This window comes from Sinocyclocheilus rhinocerous, unplaced genomic scaffold (assembly GCF_001515625.1).
Source record: "Sinocyclocheilus rhinocerous isolate Xijiao unplaced genomic scaffold, SAMN03320098_v1.1 scaffold831, whole genome shotgun sequence".
NCBI lineage: Eukaryota > Metazoa > Chordata > Actinopteri > Cypriniformes > Cyprinidae > Sinocyclocheilus > Sinocyclocheilus rhinocerous.
In genome coordinates this window covers 637,430-663,932 of record NW_015641020.1, presented here as the reverse complement: position 1 = coordinate 663,932, position 26,503 = coordinate 637,430, and the positions used below count along the sequence as shown (strand labels likewise).

Below are 26,503 nucleotides of genomic sequence, written 5' to 3'. Positions count from 1 at the left end.
TATTGTGTATATATATATATATATATATATATATATATATACTGTGTGTGTGTATATATATATATATATATATATATATATATATATTTCATAGAAGGCAGTTGCTGATTGATATTGCTTTGGATGTTAAAATATGGCATATTAGACATATACATGCCAGCATTTGACAGGTACTTTTATTCATATTACATTAAAGTGCATTTAAGCTATATATTTTTGTGCGCATACATGTTCCCTTGAAATTGAACCATTAATCTTGGTGTTTCTAGCACCATAGTCTAGTAGCTAAGCTACAGGAGCAATATTAGTTATTACACTTATTAGAGAATCCACATTTATCAATGAGTGAAAGCATGTGTGTGAAAGCCATGAGGTAAGTTGTTCATCATGGATGTCTGAAAATTGCTGAAAGAGCCTAAAGAGTTCTTAAACTTTGAGTTATATCAGTGGTGCACAGAAAGCAACAGATGATTTTTCATGTCTCTGTAGTGTTCCAACACTCCATCTCTGACTGCACTGTGAGATAAATTAATCTACTATACATGTAAATCAGGGCTGAGTTATCCATGTTTTCAGTTAATCAAAGCAAGATGCAAAGGGCTGTAGGCAGCTGGACCAATCAAGGGATGAAAGACAGTTAAATTAGAGTGTGTTTTCTGTCATCAACATGCAGATGAAGTTGCATGTTGACATGTGAGGAAATGTTGCTCCCCATGCCATGTTAATTATGTTACAACCCCAAAGTTCTTGTTCCGCCTCATATAGCCACACCAATGCCAAGGTCATGGGTTTGATTACCAGGTCACACACATACTATATGTATCAAGACAATGTTCTCATTTACACTTATAAAGGTTCCAAAGGTTTTGCAGCAATGCCATAGAAAATTGTTTATGGATTTCTGAAAGAACCTTTAAGTGATCTGTTTTTAAAAGAAACATTTTTCTTAGTGTGAAGAATATTTCAATCATCTAAAAAAAACTTTTGCCTTACAAAGAACCTTTTGTACAAAGGAAAGATTCCATGGATGCTAAAGGTTCTTAATGGAACATCAATGCCATTAAATAACCTTTCTTTTGTAGTGTACAGTGACAGCATGATCATTAATATAGCTAATACATTTAAATAAACAAACAATATTTAGAACTTATAATTTAAAAAAATATATTTTTCTTTTTTTTATATTCTGCAACAGAAAAGAATAAATGCTGTGCAGGAATTTCAAATGAATCTGTGCTGCTGCTTCTTCCTCTTCTTCTTCTTCTTTTTCACTGAAATGGACTTCAAATAAATTGGACTTCCCAACACTACCTGAAAGAGGATATTCTAGTAGAATGTTTGATTATTGCTTGTAGGGCGGCATGCACAATATGACATAAATCAGTGCTGATCACTACTTTTAGTTACTCCACAACACTGGCTGCCTGCAGGAATTAAACCTTCATTTAAGAGGTTGAATCTGGCCTAATTCCTTCACTTTTCACCTTCCATCACATACCCCACCTCCTCTATATCCCACTTTATCTCTTTCTCTCACCCCTTAATTAACCCCATAATCTGTAACCTTGCAGATCTGCTGCTGTCATTTTTTCTCATTTAGGAAAGGTGTAATTGCATGTGTTGCGGGCTATTTCGGTGGACAGCAGAACATGAATGGGACCACCACAGAGATATGGACAAATAAACGAGGAGAGGAAAACAGTTCTGGCAGAGAACTCTGTTATCATTAATTTTGCTAACTTGGCACCAGACGTTCCCCTCATCTCCAGTCCAGGTGTTCTTAGCTCCACAATGCTGTCTGGATTTGGACCAGTCTCATTCAGCCCATGATTGGAGTGCCGGCGCTTACCCTGGGCTTCAATAAAACGCTAAATTGACACTGACTCACACCTCGTGTGGCGCTAATGTCATCTGAACCGTCAGATATGCCCCTCTAGACCTGTAGACCTTTCTGTAAGAGTATCTGACCCTGTATTAGAGCATGTCCTCTTGCGGGATGTTTTCATTTTGCCTCTTCTGTCACCTAAAAGCCTATCTATTGAAGCTTGAAATTTTGTATTACAGGTATCATTACTTGTTCCCAACTCTTGTTTAGTTCAAGATTTGTGGAACTAAAATTTAGCAAGAAGTTGAATGTTGGTCTTCAGAAACTCTTATGTTTATTAGAGCTAACGCAAACATCACTATTACTATTGATGGTGCAACAAGTTGCCCTGAACAGACATGAACGCTACCTCAAAATATGAGGTTTGGGAATGGGATCTTTCGATGCGGGGCAGTTAGTAGCCATTTAGCACTTAGAAACACTCTAGAAAATGCCCTGGCAACAACCCAAAACATCTTACACTCTTAAAAATAAACATTATTTATTGGCATCTATGGTTCCATAAAGAAACTTTAACATCCATAGAACTTTTCCTTTGCACCAAAGGTTCATAGTGGAGAAAGTTTCTTCAGAAAAAGGTTCTTCAAAAATTTCTCAAAAGTGGTTCTTTTAAGAACTGTTGACTGAAAGGTTTTTTTTGGGGGGGGGGGACCCAAAATGGTTCTTCCATGTGACACCCACAACATCCTAACATCTTACTGATGACTTTTGCACACCAAACCACTCTAAAAATGTGGTTTTATTAAGTTGTATTAAAACACATTTTTTATTAAAATATTGTTTTAGACAAAATTGTAGTCAACATGTGTTATACATCATACCTTTTGCTATTTCGAGGATTTTAGCATGACTGGAACATTGTATTGATAAATCAGAAGCCAGGACCGGAACTATCTGTTTAATAATTCTGGTTTTATCTCTAAGACCCAGTGTGACTTTGTATCTGTCGCTCTCATCCATAAGACTACACAACTCTAAATGACTTACTTTTTACATAACCTCACAGTTTCTTAATGTTGGTTATTTTAAGCCTGCTGACATAACAGCCTTTTTTAGCTCTTGGTCTGAAGACAGTCATCTGGACTTTTATAATGTGATCTGAAAGACCACTTTACCTTCTGTTTCTCTTAGCTAACTATTCTTTTTCTTTTTCTTTCTTTCTTTCTTTCTTTCTCAGCATTATTCTTCATGTGTAGGACTGTTTCATTAAGGGTGTTTACAAAGCAATCTCTCTCTTTGTTTTCCAGATTATGCCTGGCCATTGCCCAGCGCTCTCTGTCCTATTTGGATATATCTGGATGTGCTTTTCTCCACTGCTTCCATCATGCACCTGTGTGCCATTTCCCTTGACCGCTACGTGGCCATATGTAATCCGATCGAGCACAGTCGGTTCAACTCCCGCACCAAGGCCATGCTGAAGATTGCTGCAGTTTGGACCATTTCAATAGGTCAGAGAAACATTGATATAATGAACTTGAAAAAAAAAAAGCATTATTTCTTACAACATTTAAAAAATAATAATAATAAAAAATTGACTGGAACTGTGCATCAATCCCAAATAACCAGCCAGAACCTGCAGAAAAACACAATTATTTTTCAATGTCAGTGGAGGTCTTTAGATTGAACAGTTGTATCATTTGTACCTACTAAAGTGAATGTCAGTCCACTGCAATCCTGTTGAATCTATTACTGGAATGTGTTTGTATCTCACAGGACCCCTCAGAATGGCAGATTGTGTTGTGAGGTTTTCTCAAGGCTCCAGCTGGGTCTAAGAGGCCCCTCAGATCAGCAACAATGAAAAATATTTGAAATGACATTGCATAAACAAGCACCAGTTTGGTGATTGTGGTGATTTTCTCCATCACCCAGACTAGCGCCACTAAATTCAGAGAAGCTTGGATTAATTGAATGTTTGTGATTGGTCTGGTAATCAGATACTTTTAGTGAAGATCACCACCTACTGTTCAATAAAGTAAACCACAGTCCGTCATTGTGTGTGGAATGCTAAAGGATTGGCATGCTAATGCATTAGCGCCATCTAGAGTCTGACTTTTGACATAATGTAGAGTGACCATGACTAATCCGTTCCAATAGCAGAGTTAAAAGACTTGTCTGCATTGATATTACTGGTAGTTGTGGTTAAGTATAGAAATTAAAAAGACTCTCTAGCTTTCACTCTCCATCTCTTCCTCTTGCTAAACTTCCTCAAAAAGATTTTAAAAAGTCTATTTTCTTCTTTTATCTACTATTCAATTCAATTCGATTCAAATTTATTTGTATAGCGCTTTTCACAATACACATTGATTCAAAGCAGCTTTACAGAAAATGCATGTGTCTACACACATACTGAAGCCCACGTGGTGCTAGAGGTGTTTCTCATGTCTGCCGTCTCACTATATGAGGACAAGAACACATGAACTTCATCTTTAGAACTGCTCTGAGAGTCACTTCACGAGCATTTCACCGTTTCATTTGAGAAAAACTATCGTCATGTCATATATAAGCTACACACACACAGAAACTCAAAGGTCCGTCAAAATAAAAATCCACTTTAACTTGAAGAAATATTGACAGTAATGCCCACACAATTCTTTCTTTCATGTTTAAACTTTAACAGTAAACCTCTGTTGTGCAACAATTTGTTTGGCAAGAATTAAAGTAATAGTTAAATTTTCGTTTTATTATATTTTAAAAGTTAATGTTTTATGCCTTCATCTTATTACCACCGTTTTTAATAATATATTTATATTAAATCACACATCCAGGGGGAAAAAAACATGAAGAGAAAGAAAGAAAGAAAGAAAGAATTTTATAGGGCCCTATTACTGTTAGAAAATGATAATAATTGTTTTTACAGTTTCTAAGTTTTATGATTTCAGTTAATTAGATGTGATTTTTGATTACTACAATTTAATTTAACCATTAAATGAGTCCAGGAAATTAAAAAAAGAAGAAGAATCCAGAAACATTAAAACAGAAGTTCCAATTTCATCTAAGAGTACAAATTGTACAGTATGCTTAATCATAGTTAAAACTATGAGGGGGTCCTTGGAAAATTTTCTCTGCTGTAAGGGCTCCCTGGCCCCAAAAACTTTGAGAACCCCTGAGTTAGACTAAGTAACGTTAGTGCAAATGACAGAGTGTTCACACATCTAACCTCTCTCCCGCTTAAACGTGAGCCCAATGTTTATTTGTTTCAGCATTAAGGCTCTATCTGCCTTGACAGTCTGATTTATCTGCTCTAATTAAATAAAAGATCCTCTGTCTCAACCATCAGGAATACTGATCAAGCTGGATAAGAGAGAGGAATTGACTTGAGGATAGATCTCTCTAAGTGTGATTAGCTGAAGCTGTTGGTCTGTCATCTCCGGCATCTTGCATTCCAGTTGTCTCATTCTCATTTTGTAGTCGGACTGTTTCTTTGATGTTTGTTTATATGTATTTGTTTAATATTCTATTACTTCTTCCAACACAGGGATCTCAATGCCCATCCCAGTGATCGGACTGCATAACAGAGAAAAGGTCTTGAAAAACGGCAACTGTGCTCTAAATGAGGAACACTTCATACTGGTTGGCTCTTTTGTTGCCTTCTTCATTCCTCTGGTCATCATGGTGGTTACTTATTGTCTCACCGTCCAAGCGCTTCAGCGTCAGGCCACAGTCTTCCTCTACGAGGACAAAGCCTCTTCTCAACAGCCTTTGCAACCTCCAGCTCCACCTACTTCCCAGTTGGCCCCGCCACCAGCCTCCCGTCGCAGCAGTCTGAACTGTCTACGGATCAGCAACAGCGATGGAAACATGCTCGGTCTGACCGTGCCCCCAGATACCATCTCAATAATCCCAAGTTCAGAAGCACCATCTCAAATGAATTCGCCCGCTGGACGGGACCCAACCGGAACCCATGGGCGGCGAGGCATGATGCAGGCCATCAAGAACGAGCGACGAGCATCCAAAGTGTTGGGTGTAGTGTTCTTCCTCTTCCTCGTCATGTGGTGTCCCTTTTTCATCACTAATGTTCTGTATGTCCTCTGCCACAAAGCCTGTAATAAGCCTGTGCTAACAGAACTGCTCAATGTTTTCGTTTGGGTGGGCTACATCTCATCAGGAGTAAATCCTTTAGTGTACACTTTATTTAACAAGACCTACCGAAGAGCGTTTTCAAGTTACATGCACTGCCAGTATAGACGGGTGGGGCTTAATCCCATCGCTATACACGCTCCTTGTCCATCCCATGCAGTAGTCACTCCCATCCTGATCTGCGAAAAAGTTTCCATTGACCGGAACAGTAACTGCCGCAATGGGGACGGCAATGGAATCCGAAATCTGGAGCCCCATGACATGGACACTGACCCTGGACTGGAGCTGAAAATGGGAATATCAGAGCTGTCTATCAGCAGTGGTCACAGCCACACAGAACACACCAGCAGTGTCTGAAAACTATCTTTTAAGTGTGACGTGGAAAACAGGACCGAGCTACAAGTCATGTTTAGGAGACATCGGCTGTCTACGCAACCTCAGCTGTATCACAGCATAGAATGTATGCTTAGTTAGCTACAGAAACAATAATCTGACCAAGGTCAGAAAAGGGAGAGGGAATGTAACGTGTGTGTGTGTGTGTGTAAGTGTGTGTGTGTGTTTGTGTTTACAGGTTCAGATGTTTGAATGCCATTAAGTCCTGCATGAGCACCCAGTCTTTTACTAAAGCGGCATTGGACATACGAGACTGCAGTTCACTCGAATATACGACAGATAGAGTCATAGCTTCCTCTTGTGGTCAGTTGAATAATTACAAAAAGTGTGAATTAAAAAAAAAAAAAAAAGAGTTACTGTGTCATCCAAGCTAGTTGCATTACAATATGGATGGAGCGATGCTGTCTAAATACACTTGCAAGTCAGATCATTGTTTGTGTAACTTGTAAACATCTCCAGTACGATATGATGAATCCTTTGAGTTGCAGTAAACCAATAACACAGTTAGGGGTTATATCTTATTTCCTGGTCTAACAATGCAGAGGAAATGACTGCTAAACTCTAGTTTTCTTTAAATCACTTGTTACAGTGACCTAGAAAACTGGACCCAACAAAACAATGGGGTATAAGTCATACTTAACATAAAAATTGGATCAACAATTTCAATTTGCATCTCTAATGCTAAGACATAACAAATGTGGTTTGAGTTTTAGTCCAGTCCAAACTGCTTCTCAAGGATTTTTTTTCAGCAGGTATTGAAGGAATTAGCCTCCAGCTCTCGGGAACAAGCTCTCCTGTGAATGTAAGGTTAGTTGTGTGCTGCCTCATCAGGTGGTCATGACAGAGTGAGAGAAGAAGCAAAATTGCACAACAGACAAGAGTACTAAAACCATTTACTTTATATGGACGGACTGTCCATGGCAACAAATGTTGGTCTGTAAGACCAAAAATGTTAATTTGAGGAACCTATAATGTATAAAGCTGTAAATTCTTGCTGTTTTTCTGTGCAGAACCTTAGAATTTCTCCTGTATCACCTTCCCTTGTTCAAACTCCCATTTTCATACCATAGCCTGTGAATGTTTTACCAAATTCCTTTTTTGGTTAAAAAACTAAACAAAACAAACATTACCCTCACAATGGTATAATTTTGGGAAGCTGCTATTAATTTAATAAAAGACAATTATCATTCATTCTGCAGTACACCTCGCTGTGATGGTCTCTGTGTTTGTAAAGGTTTGTAAAGTGAAGCATATCCTGAAGAGTTTGGGTACATCTACCTACAACAGAATCAAATTGCTTCCAGGACCATGGACAGCGCCAGACGTGTCAGTGGGCAGGAAATCTTGACATTGTATTTTTTACTTTTCATCATTAAACATTTTTCAGACAAAACAATTTCTTAATGCCACCTGTTAAACAATAATTTATTTTAAAATGGTTCTGTGAAAATTACAATGGATGTTGCCATCTATTTAGATATTTTACATCAGACTGGAAAAAAAAACTGATGACTCAAAAAACTATTTGAAGTACTATGGGATAGCATAAAATGAATATGTCAGCTAATTATACAATGTTAATGTAACATTTTTGTAAAAACATTTGACCATTTTTAATAGAAAATGTATGTGTTATCTTGTAGAATAAAAAATATATATATTTCTAGATAGAATATATAGTCTTAAGTCGCTGGGGTATATTTGTAGCAATAGCCAAAAATACATTGTATGGGTCAAAATTATAGATTTTTCTTTTATGCCAAAAATCATTAGGACATTAAGTAAAGATCATGTTTCATAAGGATATTTTGTAAATTTCCTACCGTAAATATAACAAAACTTAATTTTTGATTAGTAATATGCATTGCTAAGAACTTAATTTGGACAACTTTAAAGGCAATTTTCTCAATATTTTGATTTTTTTGCACCCTCAGATTCCAGATTTTCAAATAGTTGTATCTCGGCCAAATATTGTCCTATCCTAACAAACCATACATCAATGGAAAGCTTATTTATTCAGCTTTGAGATGGTTTTGTGGTCCAGGGTCACATATGGTGAGGTAACTTTAACCAAGTACTTAAGAATTTTACATTACTGTTAAATTTTTACATTTTTAAAAGTATATAACGTTAGTGCATTTAGTTTTATGTATTACCATCAACGATGCTGCCATCTACTGATAAAATACTGAATGGAATCGGATGCAAATCATGCATAATCTAAGCTCTCATTTTCAAAACTTGAATTTGCACAATTTTCTGTTTAGAAAAGCTCATACATTTGTCTTTAGGTCACTTTTTTGTGCTTACATTTGCTTCACGCGTAACACGGGCATTTATCAGACGACAGCACATACTGAAACGACGCAATATAGTGTACCTTACTGGACCATCTTCACTGACTTTTTTGTGGAAATTTCAGAGGTAAAGTGCTAATTTCATCTTCATCTGCTCCACACGGTGCCAGGTTTTTTTCTTTTCTTTTTTTTTTTGGTGGGAGGTGGTCAAGGCTTCGGTCTGCGCATGCGCACAGGGCAGCGTTTGTCGCGTTTTAGCAGAAGACTAGGCGCTGTCAAGGTAACGCGCACGCTGGGGGCACCGTTTCGAGATTTACAAACAACTGAACCTGTCTCGCGCACCGTTATTCACGTCAGCCGTTGGCAGAAAATAGCCGCTGAGCGATTCACGCGATGTAACAATACAGAGGGACGGCAAAATACGGACCGAAATCAGAGAGACGCCGCGCCAGAGCTTGATAAACACAGGTAAACAGTCTTTTAATCGGTTTTGCATCTCATGGGCTTGGACAAAGCTGAGCTGCTAACGCTAACGTCGCGCGCAAGTGCTCTGTTTTGATCACAGGAAAAGACTGTGGTGTTGGTGTGTGTGTGTGTGTGTGTGTGTGTGTGTGTGTTATGGCTTTGACGATGAATAATGTTTTACCGTGAAAATACGGGGTGTGCATTATATCGTTTGCTGGACAAACAAAATGTCGAGTCAGTTGAGGCTGCGACATAATACATCCATATTTTTTATGTCTAACGTTACATTTAGGGATGCACCGATACCACTTTTTCCAGTACTCGCTGTTGTCGGTTTCTTTGTCTGAATATGGCGCTTATCACATGCTGTGTGGTATCGGCGTTTGGTATCGGGGCATTTTAAGGAGTACGAGTACGAGTACAGGAGCTCAGTATCGGGCCCGATACCGATACCAGTATCGGTATCGGTGCATCCCTAGTTACATTATTTATCATTCGTCGATCTAGTATGCCTAATGGGCTTGTTGTCTCCAGAATTCCATGTGGCTGATGATATATGTGGGATATTTCTTGCTTTAAGTCACCAAAACAAAAATGTGATCATGATAAACATAACCATAATGGGTCAATAATGTTTTTTTAAAGTATGTCCACCTTTTCAAATATTTATTCTCTTAGTTTTGAGATTTCTCAATCTCAATTACGTGCCTTTGAGTAAATGTAAACGTTGGACCCTGTGCTCTGAAGCTCTTTAACAACATTTGTATTAACTATATGTCAAGTGCATTTCTTATGAGCCTCAATACTTGGTTGGCATCACTTCTACATAAAAATGTCAATAATTAGTTTAACTGTTTACATTTTAATACTGTTATGTATGTTTTAAAACGTTATATAGATGCCAACACATCTTTAGGGCCCAAAAACGCCTCAGACTGCAGAGGGTTAATGCCAATTTGATCACATTAGGCAGAGTAAATGATTGCTTACCAACTTTGAAATGCCACATTAGATTATGACGCTGTCAGCATTTTGATGTCCCTGACTATGAGCCGGAATGGATCTGTTTACTTGAACTTGAGCATTGATGTCAATTCTGTAGGTATACTGTAGGTATAGGTCTTTAACACAGAGTCCAAGTCAAGTCTCTTGTATATTGTATTTTTTTATTTTTTTTTCAGAAAGTCACATTTCCTAAAAATAAAACCACTAAACAACTTTTTATCAGAATCAGAATCAGAATGAGCTTTATTGCCAGGTATGTTTACACATACCTGGCAATAATTTGGCACACTGGCTGGCAATACCTTATGCAAGCCTTTTTATTTTTCTAAATGCCTACTTCTTTTTTTAGATATCTTTTTTTGTGCAAAGTAAATGTCACAGACTCCTTTTTATTGAAACTGTCTAAAAATGTTTCTCCTTTATACCTAAAGGTGTTGTTTTGTTGTGGTTGTTCTAATTTATATGTGCTCGCAACTTGTAAAGTGACCTTGAGTTTGTAGAAAAGTGCTATATTAAAATTATTATACAATTTTAAAATGGAAAATGTAAAGACAATTCAAGAGAGTCCAAGTCAAGTCTCAAGTCAGTTGTTACTAGTCTAGTTAGGTAACAAGTCGGTTTATTTGTGTGAGATGTTGAGAAATTGAGTGGTGTTGTGAAGTGACATTCTTAGGTCTGAAAGTGAGTAAATTATGACAGAAGTTTAATTTTTGTGTGACCTATGCTTTTAAATGCCCCCAATTTGCCCCCTAAAAGAATTTAATGTATGAAGTTCTATTGTTGTCATGTTGTTTTCTAGTTAACCCAGTTGTGTGTTGAATGTGGAGGCTCCACCACATTGTATTTTTTTGGCATTCTTCTGTACTATGAGTTTTCCAGAGCTGTATCTGTGTTTGTGTGTTTTCAGAGCTGGGCTTCTCACTGCCTGGGCCTGCGATAGTGGTTAGGCAACACTTGGGCAATAACAGTACACCCATGGCCGTCCTTAGTGGGGTGCAACTGGTGCGGTGAATGGACCGAGGGGGACCCCCCCCCCCAGAACGCGATTGCAAATGGACCTAGGGGGGCCCCGCTCCCTACCTCACACTGGGTCCCGCATCAGCTAAGGACGGCCCTGAGTACACCCTTAGGTTTTTCTCCTGAAAAAATGAAAAGAGTATGTACGAGTCTCTGTAGAAATTCAGAAATTTCCACTTCAGCCAACATTTTTTTTTTTTTACCTGAAAGTCAGTTTTGCGTATTGTCTGTTGTCATACAGCAGGCCACCTCTCCCCTCTGTTGTTGTTGTGTGCAAATGAAAAGCAATGGCTGTGTAAAAGTGCTGTTTGCTGCTATTTTGCCTTTGGCTTTTGTTAACCGCCACCAAAAAAAAAAGAAAAGAAAATGCAAGCATGGCCTGTCTATTGAACCCATAGGAAAGGCCTTTCCAGGACACAGTACATATCAGGATACGAGAGAGCTGGACCAAACCAGTGTCTCTCTCATTTTCTCTTATTCATTCATTTCAGTTGTCAACAGCTGTGAGTAGGTACTTATTAGAAGTATTCAGTTCTGGTTCTGTAAACAAATACAAAAACACACACATACACACGCAGCCTGTTTTACCAGTATGCTTACTCAGCAGTATCGGGCAGCAGTAGGGCATGATCGATGCTGTGTTGTTATTGCAGTTACTGCAGTCACCGTGGTCATCATCGATGTTGTGAATCAATTCACTGCTCTACCATGTCATCAGTCTCAGCCCAGTGTGTCTGGATGGTGCCAGGGACCTTATGAGTTCATAGAGTTAATATGAAATCTGTATAAAGGGTTCTCTGTCAGTGTTTATAATCAAAAGCAAGATTCCAGAAATTTTTTCTGAAATAGTCTGAAAACTGGCATTCAGGCCTCATTCCTATAACTATGTCCAAGGAATATATATATATATAAACCTAACAAAAACTAAATGACAAAACCACATAACAAAATTACTAAAGTTAAACTTACGACTAGAAAAGGTGTCAGTCAGCATGGGAAGGTCTGTTTTTCTGTCATCTCTGGTATGGTGATAGCAATGGGTCTGGATGGTCGATTACTTGTCCAGCATCAAAATACTTTTGGCAACACCCAGTTTGTTTAAAAAAATTACTGCCAGTTAATTAAAACACCACTTTTGTAACAAATTTGCTGTCTTCACTTCATCAATACATTTAAAGACGGTTATTGTCTAATTTCATGTTGCCTGCTGTGAGCAATGTTTTCATGCATCTGATTCCATAGGTCTTCCTGTTTTTTTTTTTTGTTTTTTTTAAGGAAAAAGACTTTTGTGCAATTACCTTGAACCAATTTAATTATACAGGATGCCTGGGACCTAGTCATTTAGACAACCCACTAACTAAGTTGATTTAGAAAATGTTTAGTTTTGCACTTTGTGCTCTAATTCCTTAAAGTCTTTATGTAATGGAATTTCCAAAAGATCTTTTCTTGCATATTGTGACATACATCTGAGTAAAACAGGTTATTGGGGAAAAAAACTGTAGGGCGTGACTTGCTTCTATCTATTTGTTGATTGGACTGAGGCAGATCTAAGTGTGAGCTTGCAGTCGATTGTAGGAAAGGGCAGAGTTTAAGTGGGCAAAATGATTGGAGAAGTCTGACATGCATCATCAGAGAAAAGTCTGTCGTTTCACCTGAAGACATTCAAAATTACAAGCTCAAAAAAAAAAGTAAAATATGAAATGAAAAATGCACGAATTAACTGTTTACAACAAGATCAATAACATGCATTTAGAAAATAGATTAAATTATGTGATTCTTTTGTTTGAAAATCAAACTGAAGTAATCCATTTATTTAGGTCTTCTCTGGGCTGAAGGTTTCATCCATCTCCATTCAGTCCACAGCCATATTTCACTCTCCAGTTAATCCGCTGCCGCCGTCTCTCCAAACACCCCAGTTTCTTTCTCCTGTTAGCCTGCCCCATTTACACAGATGAAGGACCCATCCATATCCTAAAAAAGCGAATGGAACTCCAGATACAAAGCAGGTCTCCGATCAGAGCAGAACGCAAAGCACTCACCCCGGGGAGTGACCCCTTTTGCTCCAGGCCTTATCCAGCTAGTGGTTCGTGCACTGGGGCATGGGGACTCCAGGTCCCTGATTGGTCCCAATTGTGCTGAATGCAGCACATTTAATTGTGTGTGACGGAGTGAGAAGAGTTCATGGAAGAGAGACATAAAGAGTGTTACTAACCCTCAAGCCCATCCCAGTTTATGCTCTTTGCTCTCATTTAATGCTAAAGTTTGGGCTTTTCTTAAACCAGAGGGACCCATATCTAACAAATTTTATCATGTTCACATAAAGCTGTATCATTCATGACGAGAAAGAATCTTTTTGGTTTGCAAAAGGCATATCTGATGCATTCAAAATCAGATCTGCAAGAGCTAGTCCACATGATGAAGGCAGAACTTTTGTTCATTGACTGAGGGTCTTTAGTCTGTTTGAAGCAGGATGAACTAAAATTAAACTAAAATGATTAAAAGCATGTTTGTTAATTAAAATAAAGCTGAAATGAAATATAAATATTAGAAGGTTAAACTAAATGAAAATTAGAAATGTTGCCTTGACAGCTAACTGAAATAAGTTTAGTAGCACTACGATTACTAACTGGAAATAAATAAAAACTAAAACTCTTACTGAACTAAAACTAAAATGGGAATAAAATAAATTAAACCTTAATAATAATAAACACTAATAAAAATAACCAAAGCACATAAAAATTACTTAAACTAAAATTAAAATGACAACTGATATATATAATAACAAAATACTAAAACTATAATGGTGTATAAATAATACTAAAATAACACTGGTCTGGAGTCATTGACCTTGAGAGGGTTAATGTACAGTGGTTGCTCTGTCTAGCTGTTTGTCTAACTATCTTGTCTATTGAAGTGTTTGGCTTCCGATCTTCCTTTTTTTTTTGATCAAGCAACAATCAGGGGGCATGAAAGGAAACCATGGCAACACTTCCTCTCAGTCTGCACTAATGACACACTTGTTCTGTATTCTGAACAGCTCTGAATATATGGGATAAGGAAAGAGAATGTAATCGTAATAATTTTTTTGTTTGGTGGCTTTGGTTGGTTGATCAGCACGACTCTCAGAGAGTCCAAGCATTGATCCTGACTTTAAAGAGGTGAAGGGAAGCCAGCAGAAAGGGGGGCAGATAGGGGGATCAGGGGCTCTGGAATTTGAGCAGCACAAACAAATGTCTCCTCATCAGATCGACCTACAAGTGCAGCTCTGCTGTTCGTGCTCCTGTTGATTTGACATTTAAATCATAGTTTCCTCCTGAAAACTATTGCTGGGAGAAGAGAAAGGAGGCAGAGATGAGTCTGGTGTTTGAGAATATTTGTCAGTTTTGTGTATGGTCACAAATATGCACAGATATATGTATGATATTGATTTTTAAATAGTAATGATTGTACAGTATGTCAGCATCTCTCTCAAACATTTAATATTTGAACATTTTCAAAGGTGAAGCAACATTTAAACATTTCTATAAGTGTTTAGAAAATTAACAATAGGTATAGTGATTGCTGTCCTTATAGAAATATAAAATGCATTATTGTTCAAAATTTGGGGTCAGTAAAGTAGTAGTTTTATTCAGCAGGCATGTGTTTAATTGATCAAATGTGACAGTGAAGACATTTATAATGTTACAAACGAATTCTATTTCAATTAAATGCTGTTCATTTGAACTTTGTATTCATCACAAAACAAAAATAGTAAGCAGTACAACTGTTTTCAGCATTGATAATAATAAGAAATGTTTCTTGAGCACCAAATCAGCATATTAGGAATAGGATCATGCTTTACCATCACAAGAATACATCACATTTTAAAATATATTACAATAGAAAACATTTATTTTAAATATTAATAATATTTCAAAGTGTTACTGTGTTCCATTTTGCCCAAATAAATGCAGCTTTGGTGAGCCATAAGCTTCTTTCAAAACTTGTAACCTGTGTAGACTTTTATCTTATCTACTGGATGGATTAAATTAGATCAAGAGAATGAACTTAAGTGTTTGTGGCTAATGATATGGTGTGTGATATTTTGCAAGCAGACCACAGGCACTTGGCTCACAGTGGGAGATGAGTGTTTGATAGCATTCCACTGACTTTTAAACACATGCCTGTAGATAAGGAGAGCTGGGCCATTAATTCTATTATAAATGCCGTCTGTTTCACACAGAGCAGATGCTTTTGCACACACAACGATAATAAATGACACTGACTCACATTAAAAACAACCCTTAGACCTACAGATCTTCCAAAGTGGGTATTGCTATTTACTGTCATGCAAACAGAACGTACACTCTCACAGACTCCTGCTGCTGTACTATGACTGCTCCTAATCAGATGATTGTGGATGAGTGTTTAGCATTGGTTAATGAGGTGAACCACATACGCTCAGCACTCTTAATATTCACGTCACATATTACATATTACTGCTTTACATTCCCCCACACACATTACAGAATCTCATGAATTCACTCCGCTGCTCTCCCTGGGGTCCCTGACCTCCTCCTGCTGTCTGAGAGAGATTGGGAAATTCAGATATATTTAGGTAGTCATTAAATAACCAAATGAATTATAAGTAAGTGTGTGTGTATTCAGATCTCTGTGCTGATGCCACAGTGGGTATAGAAAAGAATCACCCCCCTTTAAAATAATCACATTTTGTTGCTTTGCAGCCTGAAATGAAGGCAAACAGAGTTTTTGTTTTATCCAGCTGTGTTTACTCAGTGCAACTTATAACATCCAAGTAAAAGATATAACACCAACATGTCAGAAAAAAAAAAAATATATATATATATATTTAAAAAAAAAACGATTCACTGAGTTGGAAAAGGATCATCCCCTTGTGTCAGTATTTTGTTGAACCACCTTTGGCTTTAATTACAGCCTTTAGTCTGTTGGGATATGTCTCTACTATTTTAAAGCTCAGATTAAAACCTATTTGTTTAGAATAGCTTTTAGTGATTTGATTGTTTGATTTGTATGTTGTGTTTTGTGTAGCACTGTATTTTGTATTGTTTTATATTTTGTTGCTCTTCTTTTATAATATATGGTGTCCTTGAGTGCCTTGAAAGGCGCCTAAAAATGAAAGGTATTTATTATTATTACTACTACTACTACTGCTACTACTAACTTTGCACATCTAGTCTTTGCAATATTTCCCCACTCTTCTTTGCAGAACTGCTCAAGTTCATTTAAACTTGATGGTGACCGTTTGTGGACTGCAGTCTTCAAGTTATTCCACAGATATTCAATGGGGTTTAAAGTGTGGGCTCTGACTAGACCATGCAAGGACATTCACCTTTTTCTCCTTCAACCACTCTGTGGTCAGTTTTTCTGTGTGCTTTGAGTCATTGTCATATTGGAAGGTAAACCTTCTTCCCATTGACAACTTTCTGGGAGAGGGCAGCAGATTTTCCTCAAGAATTTGACGGTATTTTGCCCCATTCATTTTTTCCTTCTATCCTGGCAAGTGCTCCAGTCCCTGCTGCAGAGAAACACCCCTATAACAGGATATTACCCCCTCCATGCTTTACTGTAGCAATGGTGTTATTTGGATGGTGAGCTGTATTGGATTTCTGCCAGACATATTGTTTGCTGTTGAGACCAAATATTTCAATTTTAGTCTCATCTGCCTCAGAATCTTCAAGGTGTGTTTTGGCAAAGCTCAGTCGTGACTACATGTGGCCTTTCTTGAGGAGTGGCTTTTTTCTTGCAACCCTTACATACAAGCCACATTTGTGGAGAATCTGTGATCATGTTGTCACATGCACACAATGGCCACTCTTTGTCATAAATTCCTGCAACTGCTTCAGAGTTGCTGTAGGCCTCTTAGTAGCCTCTCTGACCAGTTTCCTCCTGGCTCTTTCATCCAGTTTGGAGCGATGTCCTGATCCAGGGAGGGTCCATGTTGTACCAAATACCTTCCACTTCATAAAAATAGACTTCACTGTGCTTCTAGGCTTTGATGAAGCCTTTGATTTTTTTTTTTTTTGTATTCATCTGACATGTGCCTGTCCACAACTTTATCCCGGAGATCTTTTGACAGTGCCTTGCCACCCATAGTTGATTGTAGGGATGTAACGGTATGAAAATTTCTTATCACGATTATAGTGACCAAAATGATCACGGTTATCAGTATTATCACGGTATTGTTAAAATGTGCTGGAAATGTTCAAAAAGTACTGACACACAAATCATTTCACCAAGTTTTACATTTAAAATCAACAAACAAAATTAGTTTTTGTTTGCATAACTAAAGCAATAATTTTGCCAATGATGTCCGGATTTTAAATGACAACATGACTGACAACAGTTTAATAGCATGTTGAAATATCTAATGTAAATGTTCAAATAAAGCTTTGAAAAAGTTTCATAAATGGTAAACCTCACATTTCAGCTTTTAAATAAAGAAAAGGGTCAAGTCAAAATTATAATTGATTAATAAATGATTATATGTATTTATCTGCTCCATAAATAATACTAGATACCTTCATATGCAACAGAAATGCAGCGCTTATGAGTTAAACAATGCGGTGGTCGCGCCAGTGCGACCGCACACAAAATTTACTTGCACCGGCAGAAAAAATGATCGCAAAATGCGCACATTTGGTCGCGCACTGGAGCCCTGTGCAGTAACAGTATTTATTTATCCTCAGTTGTTCAAATCGCGGTAATCGAATATGGTTATAGTGATAATTAAAATATGAAACGGTAATACTAACCGTGGGGTATTTTATCAAGATTTATCGTCAAACCGGTAATCGTTACATCCCTAGTTGATTGTTTGCTTCAGTTGCACTACCAAGGACTGAAATGCTCCAAGAAAGCTCTTTTCATGCTGAGCTAATCAAAATGACCACAGCTGATCACAGTTAAAAGTCAAATGGCTTTGTGTGCCATTGAGAAGGTGATTAGCTACACCTGATTGAGTTTACAAGTCATTTTTAGGAGGGGGTGATCCTTTTTCCAACTCAGTGATTCTGGCTTTTTATTTTTATTACTTGTTTTTCTGACATGTTGGTGTTGTATCTTTCACTTGTATGTTATAAGTTGCACTAGGGCTGGGCGGTATGACGGTATATATTGTTACCGTGAAATAAAGTGTCTATCGTTAGAGATTTTGCTGTATCGTGTATTCTGCGGTATGCTAATATATCTGCGTAACACAGTACTGCTTAAACGTTATACACATTTTGAGTGATAAGGAAACTAGGGATGCGCCGATCCGATATTCATATCGGGTATCGGCTCCGATAGTGCCATTTTTCTCGGATCGGGTATCGGTCAGAGAGCCGATCCAAATCCGAGATTTTTTTTTTTTTCGATTGTGCGAATTATTCTGTGTTACTTCTGAAGCCATACGATAGCTTAATGTGAGCTACATATGAATATTTAAGTCCTTACATTAAAGTTCACACAAACTCTTTTCTCCACTGCACAGTAACTGAAATTTAAAACTGTTAAAAGAAAGGCTCAATAACTGTTGCACAGATATAATACACTACGCATCAATTTCTCTTCCCTTTGTGCTTTGCAGTTTTTAACACGAAGCGCTTACAATGTGCGCACATTGTAAGCGATTCGTGCTCATAGACTGTCAACCCTCTATATTGCGAGTAAATATGACTAAACTCGCATATGCGACTAAATCTTCACTCTGGGCGACTAAATGATGTCTAATATTAGCCAATGGCTAATAAATTCTCAGATTTTACTCGCCAGTGTGTGAGTTGGAGGCTGAGTATATAATTAGCACAGAGGCATAGAGGAGAAACAATAATGTACAGTATGTGGAAAATAATGTGTTTTTTGAACCTTAAACCGCATAAACACATTTCATTACACCAAATACACAAAATAATGTTCTTTTTAGCAACATCATATGACCCCTTTAAAGGGACAGCAGCCTTATTTACCTGCTGCTGTCTGTCATTATTAATGTTAATCATGTTTGATTGATACAGTGAAGACTATGTGGTGTTTTATCTATACACTTTATTCAATTTCTGTAATATTTCTTACTACATGTTAAATAAACCTAGCCTACTGTAGCAGAATTAATTAAAAGTTTATTTCATTTTTATTTGTTCTGTTGTGCTTGTAATTTGCTTCTTTTTCTTAATTTTAATAACAAAAATAAAATAAAAATAGCTATATCGATGTACATATTGTTATCGTGAAATAAAATTTCTCATACCGTGAAATAAGATTTTGGTCATATAGCCCACCCCTAAGTTGCACTGAGTAAATACAGCTGGATAAAACAAAAACTGTGTCCGCCTTCATTTCAGGCTGCAAAGCAACAAAATGTGATTATTTTAAAGGGGGGTGATTCTTTTCTATACCCACTGTATCAGAGGGAGGGGTTTATCAGAGTGGGTGGGGCTCTGCTGTATTATTGATCTTGTTGAGATATATAGTGGAGGATTCTCTCTGCACCATTTTTCATTGCTCCCTCTCTCTCATTCTCTCGCTCTCTCTAATTCAATCCTTTCTCAGAAGCCGTTTCAGTGTTGTTTCCATGGCAACAACACCAAGTCCCCTTCTGGCAAGGTGGCACACTTTTGGCTTTCTCTCTCTCTCTCTTTCATTCAGGGGCGGATTTAGTGAATTGGGGGCCCCAGGCAAAATATAGGAATAGGGCCCTATACATTTGCACACATTTTCCTAGATCAACCTTGAGGTTCCATTTTGTTGTTTTCAGCGTAAGCCTGTGTGCAAAGGCTGTCTAATTCTAAACTTTAAAATACATTTATTTTTAGTTGTTTTAACTACAAATTTAAATAAAACTAAATTAAAATAAAAAAATAATGAAAAGGCAATTATACAGTTACACACCTAAAATACATATATCAAGAGCATGCTCACAGATGAGAACAAAACAGCGTTGGATGAAGTGGTTTCAGCTATTAAAATAGTTCAGTTTTGTATGTAATGGAAAAGTGATTATATTTCATTTCGTTTTTTTATAAAGTAAATTTAGAAAAACATTTGGAGTATTTTTTGTTCGTTAAATGTAAGTTTTTTTTGTTTTGTTTTTAAGTAACGGCCAGTGGCAGACAGTGAATTGATCATAGGCTAGCCTATAGCCTCTGTTTGATCAATTTAGCCTTCTCAAATCATCAGGACTTGCCTAAAATAAAATCTATATATAAAACAGTTCAAGTATATCACAATGTTAGTTTAAATGTTTAACCTATATAAATGTGCATATCCAATCGTTTGCGGAGGAGTGGAAGCTGAAGCGCGCTCTGCAGGACACGGAGGCGTTTTATTTTATAATTCACTTATTTATATTATATTTATTTATATTATATTATAATATATATATATTATATTATATATAGTTATATAAAACACTAATTATAATGGCATATATGTAAAACTTTGTCCTATAATTGTATAGCTGCTTTTTCAGATTTTTATGTTGCTCTGTTCTGAATACCTTAAAATTTAAAGGATTTACTGCAACACAATTTTATGATATGTTAATTATTTATATTTTTTAGCAATGCTGCAAATGCTTTAAAAAACAGCTTTAAAATTACTTTATTGCATTCCAGACGCTTTTAAAGTACTTTTCACTATAAATTTTATGGGTAGCTTGAATGTAAACATTGTCATGAATTCGTTGTAGCCTATTTCCATTTGTAAAATAGCCAACAAATTAATTCATTGTTGTAGGCTAACCCGATCTCATGAAAGTGCTTATAGCACGATTTTCTGCTTCTATTTGGCGTAATATTTCTATGCAGAAATTGACTTTGGCATGCAAAAGACTGATAAATTCATAATTAACGGCATGGGTTCGGTCGACAGAAATACGGGACACAAAGGCCTATAATAGCAGCTGAAATGTTTGCGGGGCAAATCTCAGATCAGTCTGAGCGCTCATGGTACTCGCAGTGCGTACAGCCGTACACCTGCAGGCGCCACAGACTCGGACGGTTGTCGTGGTAATAAACACCGTAAACAGCAAAGGTTCGCGTGTCCGCGCTTAATGCGCATATCCTATATGAAAAGCATTTTAGGGGTCCCAAGGCGGTCGCCTACCTTTGCCTAATGGGTAAGTCCGACCCTGCTTTCATTCACTGCTTTTTTTCTCTGTGTTTCCTATAATTCTCACCACCAAATTTTTCGACAGTTTGTGTATAAGAGATCAAGTTGTTTCATATAGACATCAAGCGAGTTTGTATCATTGAAATACTATTATAGTTTTTAGTTTTTTTAATTAGTTTTTATTTTTGTTTTCTCCATTTTCATTTTACATTTACCTAAAAACTGTAGTAATTTTGCTTAGTTTTTTTTGTCTTTTATATTCGTTTTTGTTTTCTAAAATATGTCTATATAGTCTTTATAAATTTTTTATTTCCGTTGTATTTTGTTGATTTTAGTACATCAAGTTAAACTAAATGAAAATAAAAAATATTGCTTTGGCAATACCTGAAATAAAGAAAAGTTTTTTTTTATTTTTATTTTTTTTTATAAATACATTTTATTTTATTCCTACATTTTAACCCTAAATGCCATGAAAAGAGCCTGTAATTTTAATTTTGAGTACGTAATTTTATTAAGTATGAGAATTTTCTCTCACTTTTAAGGCCCGGGTATATTTCACTTTTCACGTTCCATCTCGTGCACAGCTTTCATAGTACATTCAACCACGGATGAGCATGAATATACTGATAAAATGCATATAATACTGATAAAATGCATATCATGAATTCTCTGAAAGTCAAAGTCACTTTGGAAAAAAAAGTGTCTATTGAATGTAAATGTAGGCAGGCAGTACACAGGGTTTTTGAGAGACAGCCAGGTTTTGAGAGAGTCTGATGTGTTCTTTCATTCCCCCAAAAACACAGACAGATTCTCTCTCTCTCTCTCTCTCTTTCTCTCTCTCTCTCTCTCTCTCCCTCCATTAACCCATCCTTTTATTACTTATACTTCACACAGTCCAGCCGAGCGCTCAGGGGAGTGAGAATTACAGTCCTGTGCTTCTACAGTCTCACTCAGCTCTGCTGCTTTATTCATGAGCAGACCAAAAGATTCAGAGAAGACCGATTAAAAGAGAGTGTGAATGTTTTAGTGCAGAGTGATCTGTTATTGAACTGCTGTGTAATTGTTGTGATAGTGTGTGCCAGCACTTGATGAAAAGCAAGAAAAATATTCCATAATATTAACATTTTAAAACATTGACACAAAATTTAAAATACTGTCCATTATTGACAGATAAAATATACAGTATCTGGTCTTTTGCATTTCCCTAATTAAGAAACATTCTCACAGTAAAGGAATAGTAATTAGAAGTGAAGAATTGGGGAGAAAATAGAGTTTTAAAGTGTCCCTGTGAAGAAAAGACTGGGAGTGGGAAGGAAGAGAAAAAAGAGATCTCAAGTGTATTCCAGTGGAATAATTCACATGGCGTTGTTCATTAAATTGGACATACCGGAGTGTCTGCTTCACACTGTGAGAGCAGAATTTTAAAAAAAATGAAACAATTCATAATCCCTGTGTAGTAATTACCGTGATATATCGCATTACTGAATACCGGCACAAGTCTACCCCTGTGATTGGTTTGACTAAAAGAGCCCTTGCTGTAGTTCTTGTGATATCAGTCACGTTAAAAATGCTAAACATTACAATATTTTACTGACTTAATATTGTGAAGTGACATGGTTATTTTTAGTGCGTCCTCATATAAGTGGAGGTCTGAATTTGACACAGTTGTTTGATTATTAATAGAATTACACTACATTAAAAGGTTTAGAATTTACTCCAGTAAAAACAGTAATATTATGAAATATTACAATTTAAAGTGCCCCGATTATGCCATTTCGAATAATGCCTTTCATGCAGTGTCTAATGTAGCTGTATGTGAATATAAATGATCTGCAAAGTTATAAAGGTGAAAGTGCATGATAAATGAAGTTATTGTCTCCCAAAAGAAAGAATCAACTCTGAACAGCCTAAATGAGTCGTCAGTAATTCGAATCCCACTTCCGTGTGGCTACACGTCACAAGGTAACACATTTGCATAATGCCTGATGTTCTACGTTGGCCGACTTAACCCCACCCCTCACTGTAGCTTCATGTAGTTAACATCATGTCGAGAAGACACTGTGTCCTACACTCTGAAAGTAAATTTATTTTATTTTCACTAACGAAAGATGAGGCCACAAAGAATAAGTGGGTAAAATTCACTGCAGTATAACCCCAATCTTTTTTTGTGTTTTACTGACGACTGCTTCTCTAATCTCGGTGAGTTCAACACGACATTCACAAAACGCTTTCACAAAATGCTTGCTCTTGTTCTTGAAAGATGGCTCAGTACCTAGTTTATTTGGACCAGCTGGCTCCACTGAATCACAACCTGTAAGTATGATAAATAATAGATGTTTATATTTTCTATCGAGTGTTCAAAACACGGAACTATGGCTATGGGTGTATCGTTTCCAACACACACAGTATGCGGTAGACCAATCACAGCAGACTAAGCCATCTGACCAATCAGTGCAGAGTAGGCTCACGGAAAGGAGGGGTTTAGAGAGACTGAATCTTAGAACTGCTTCGAATGAATTGTTTGAGAATCGTTGGAAAATGAGGTGATATTAAATGCATAATTCACAAAATGTTTGCTCTTGCAAGATGGCTCAGTACCCAGTTTATTTAGACCAGCTGGCTCCACTCAGTCACAATCTGTAAGTATGATAAATAATAGATGTTTATATTTTCTATCGATATTTTGAAAAAACGAAAGTGTTTTTTGACCTTGCATGCATGTAAACCTATTGTAGGAGAATCCCAAAACAATATTAGGAACCTTAAAATGGCATAATATGGGCACTTTAAAATAACTGTTTTCTATTTTAATATTTTTAAAAAATATAATTCATTTCTGTGATTCCAGTGCTGAATTTTCAGCAGACATTACTCCAGTCTTCAGTGACACATAAAACATTTCTTATTATTATCACAAAAATAGTTGAAAACAGTTGTGCTGCTTAATATGTTTGTGAAAACCGTGATTTGACATTTTGACCATGATGGCTTTTTTTTTTGGTTTATTTGATGAATAGAACAATATAGGTTTGTTGACATTTACTGTCTAGAAGGTTTTCCAATCACTTTCCGACCAAAATAATAACTAGACACACAAAAGAAAGCAGGAAAACACACGTCTGCTGTCCCACCGGGCTATAACAGCGCTCTTTTCATGTCTCATTAGCAGCATACTTGTCCGCTTTAGTTGCCAGGCGTTGTTGTCTGTGTGCCCAGATCACTGAACCATTGCACTTGTATCAGTGTGTGTGATGCCTGTGACTGTCTTTATTACCGTTTGTCTGTGGTCATAGGTGGTCTGTAAACGGGAACAGACCACAGGTCCTTTTTCAAAAACAGGGACCCAGTTATGTCAGACGTCTCTATTAAATACAGGCAAATGATTATTCAGCACTAAATGCTTAAGGCATGCTGGTTCAACCGAAAAGACAATGTAATCATATTAGGTTGTGAGATTTGATGTTATAGAACTGATTTCAAATTTCATACTAACACTTTTTACCTTTACATTGGCTTTCATTTTGTACATAGTGAGGAAGTTCCAGGGCTATGTGTTTTGGGTCAGTTAATTATACAGTCACTCGCCTTGTCGGGCCAGTTCTGCTTTGTCACCTTTAAACATTTGGTTTTATATGACATATTGAACATTGTTATCCAGCTGACTAACAAAGATTATTTTTTTTGTTTATTAAAGAGCAGGTCATATGGGTTTTCAAAAAATATCTCTTTTGCAGTTTGTAAGGTAGCTATCCTTCAATGTAAACAGTCTGCAAAGTTGTTAATCAAAAAAGTGCATGATAAATAAAGATATTGTCTCTCAAAAGAAAGAGTCGACTCAGAATCGCCTTAACGAGTCGTTATATTTTCAAATCTTCTGCCTGTTACCGATTTACGTCACTGGGTAACACATTAGCATAATCCCCACCTGCCAACTAAATACGAACACTCTCTATGTCGAGAACATGCTGTGTTCTACGATACCACAGCAATACAATTCGAACCTTTTGTTGTGTTTGTCATTTTACCGAGGACCGCTTCTCTAATCTTGCCTTTTATCTTCGTTGGCTTCTAATCTTTTTTATTTGGACCAACAAGCTTCTCCGAACCACAACCTGTAAGAACGATTGATACGTTATGTGTACATTTTCATGTACATTTTCATTATATTTATGGTTATAAGTAGGGCTGCACGATAAATCGCATGCGATTTATCGTGCAGCCCTAGTTATAAGTAAATCAAGGAAATTATCTTATACATTTAAAAAGATGAAATCTAAATAAAATATACATGTATTATGAATTTAAAAACCATATTTAAAAAATGTGTGAAAATATAGTTTTCTCTTAAATGTCATTTTTATATTGGCTGTGAGGATTCTCAGTTTAAATTTGTTTATTTTATAGCTGTTTTTTAGTTATTCATTTTTCAACAATTAAAAACCTAATAGGCCTAAATGTATTGTAAAACCTAAATTTTAAGTAAGTTCAGGAAATTTTCATATACTTTTACAAACAATGACACATTTAAAAAACAAATTATTTTTCTCCTAACTGTATGTCTCTCTGTATTTTCTCAGTTTAAATGAAAGTTTATTTTATAACTCTAGAAATATACTTCCTTATTTGGTGTTGATTTGAGTTCATTAGCTGGTTGATTTGTGTCTTAACGGGTCTCCCTGTTTCTCTCTCTCAGCAGTAGTCAGTCATGCCGCTGGTGAAGAGGAGTATCGAGCCCAAGCATTTGTGTCGAGGAGCTCTGCCTGATGGAGTGCCCAGTGAGCTGGAGTGTGTCACCAACAGCACCCTGGCGGCCATCATCAAACAACTGGGCAGCCTGAGTGAGTGGCATCCTGCTTTTCTCTCTTTTTCTCTCCAGTATTAAAAAAAAATCATTATTCATCCTTTTGGCAGTATTCAATTCATAGGGTGTTTTTTTTTATTTTTATATATATATATTTAGTGTAGACACTGTAAAAATATAGTTAAAATAATTGGGCCATAATTAGTCAGAAAGAGCTTTATTGCCAAGTATTAGGGCTGCATATGAAGTGAGTTTGGAGTAAAAACATGTTATTAAATGTGGTATTTTCACATGCAGATTAAATGCAGCGACCCAAAACCGTGAATCTAATCATCATTCAGCAGTGGTGGACAAAGTACACAAATCAAGTACTTGAGTAAAAGTACAGATACGTATAATAAAATATTACTCCAGTAAAAGTACTCCTTTTTCAATTTTACTCGAGTGAAAGTA

The 26,503-nt window shown here is 36.7% G+C and overlaps 2 protein-coding genes across 4 annotated transcripts in view; both read left to right on the top strand.

Moving 5' to 3' along the window:
* LOC107753987 (5-hydroxytryptamine receptor 2C-like) overlaps positions 1-7,404 on the top strand; it is a 36,832-nt gene extending 29,428 nt beyond the window's left edge. For both annotated transcript variants that reach the window (XM_016570283.1, XM_016570284.1), the window contains exons 3-4: positions 3,133-3,333; positions 5,361-7,404. In XM_016570283.1, the coding sequence (XP_016425769.1) occupies positions 3,133-3,333; positions 5,361-6,319 (1,160 nt within the window). In that variant the 3' untranslated portion in view covers positions 6,320-7,404. The remainder of the gene's footprint in view (positions 1-3,132; positions 3,334-5,360) is intronic.
* Positions 7,405-8,899: 1,495 nt separating this feature from the next.
* The window catches only part of LOC107753944 (wiskott-Aldrich syndrome protein family member 3-like), a 36,101-nt gene continuing 18,497 nt past the window's right edge, over positions 8,900-26,503 (top strand). Inside the window, exons 1-2 of one of the 2 annotated variants that reach the window (XM_016570233.1) lie at positions 8,900-9,120; positions 25,946-26,087. In XM_016570233.1, coding sequence (XP_016425719.1) covers positions 25,955-26,087 — 133 coding nt within the window. In that variant the 5' untranslated portion in view covers positions 8,900-9,120; positions 25,946-25,954. Of the gene's footprint in view, positions 9,121-25,942; positions 26,088-26,503 lie in introns of both variants that reach the window. The other variant, XM_016570232.1, reaches the window with a different exon arrangement.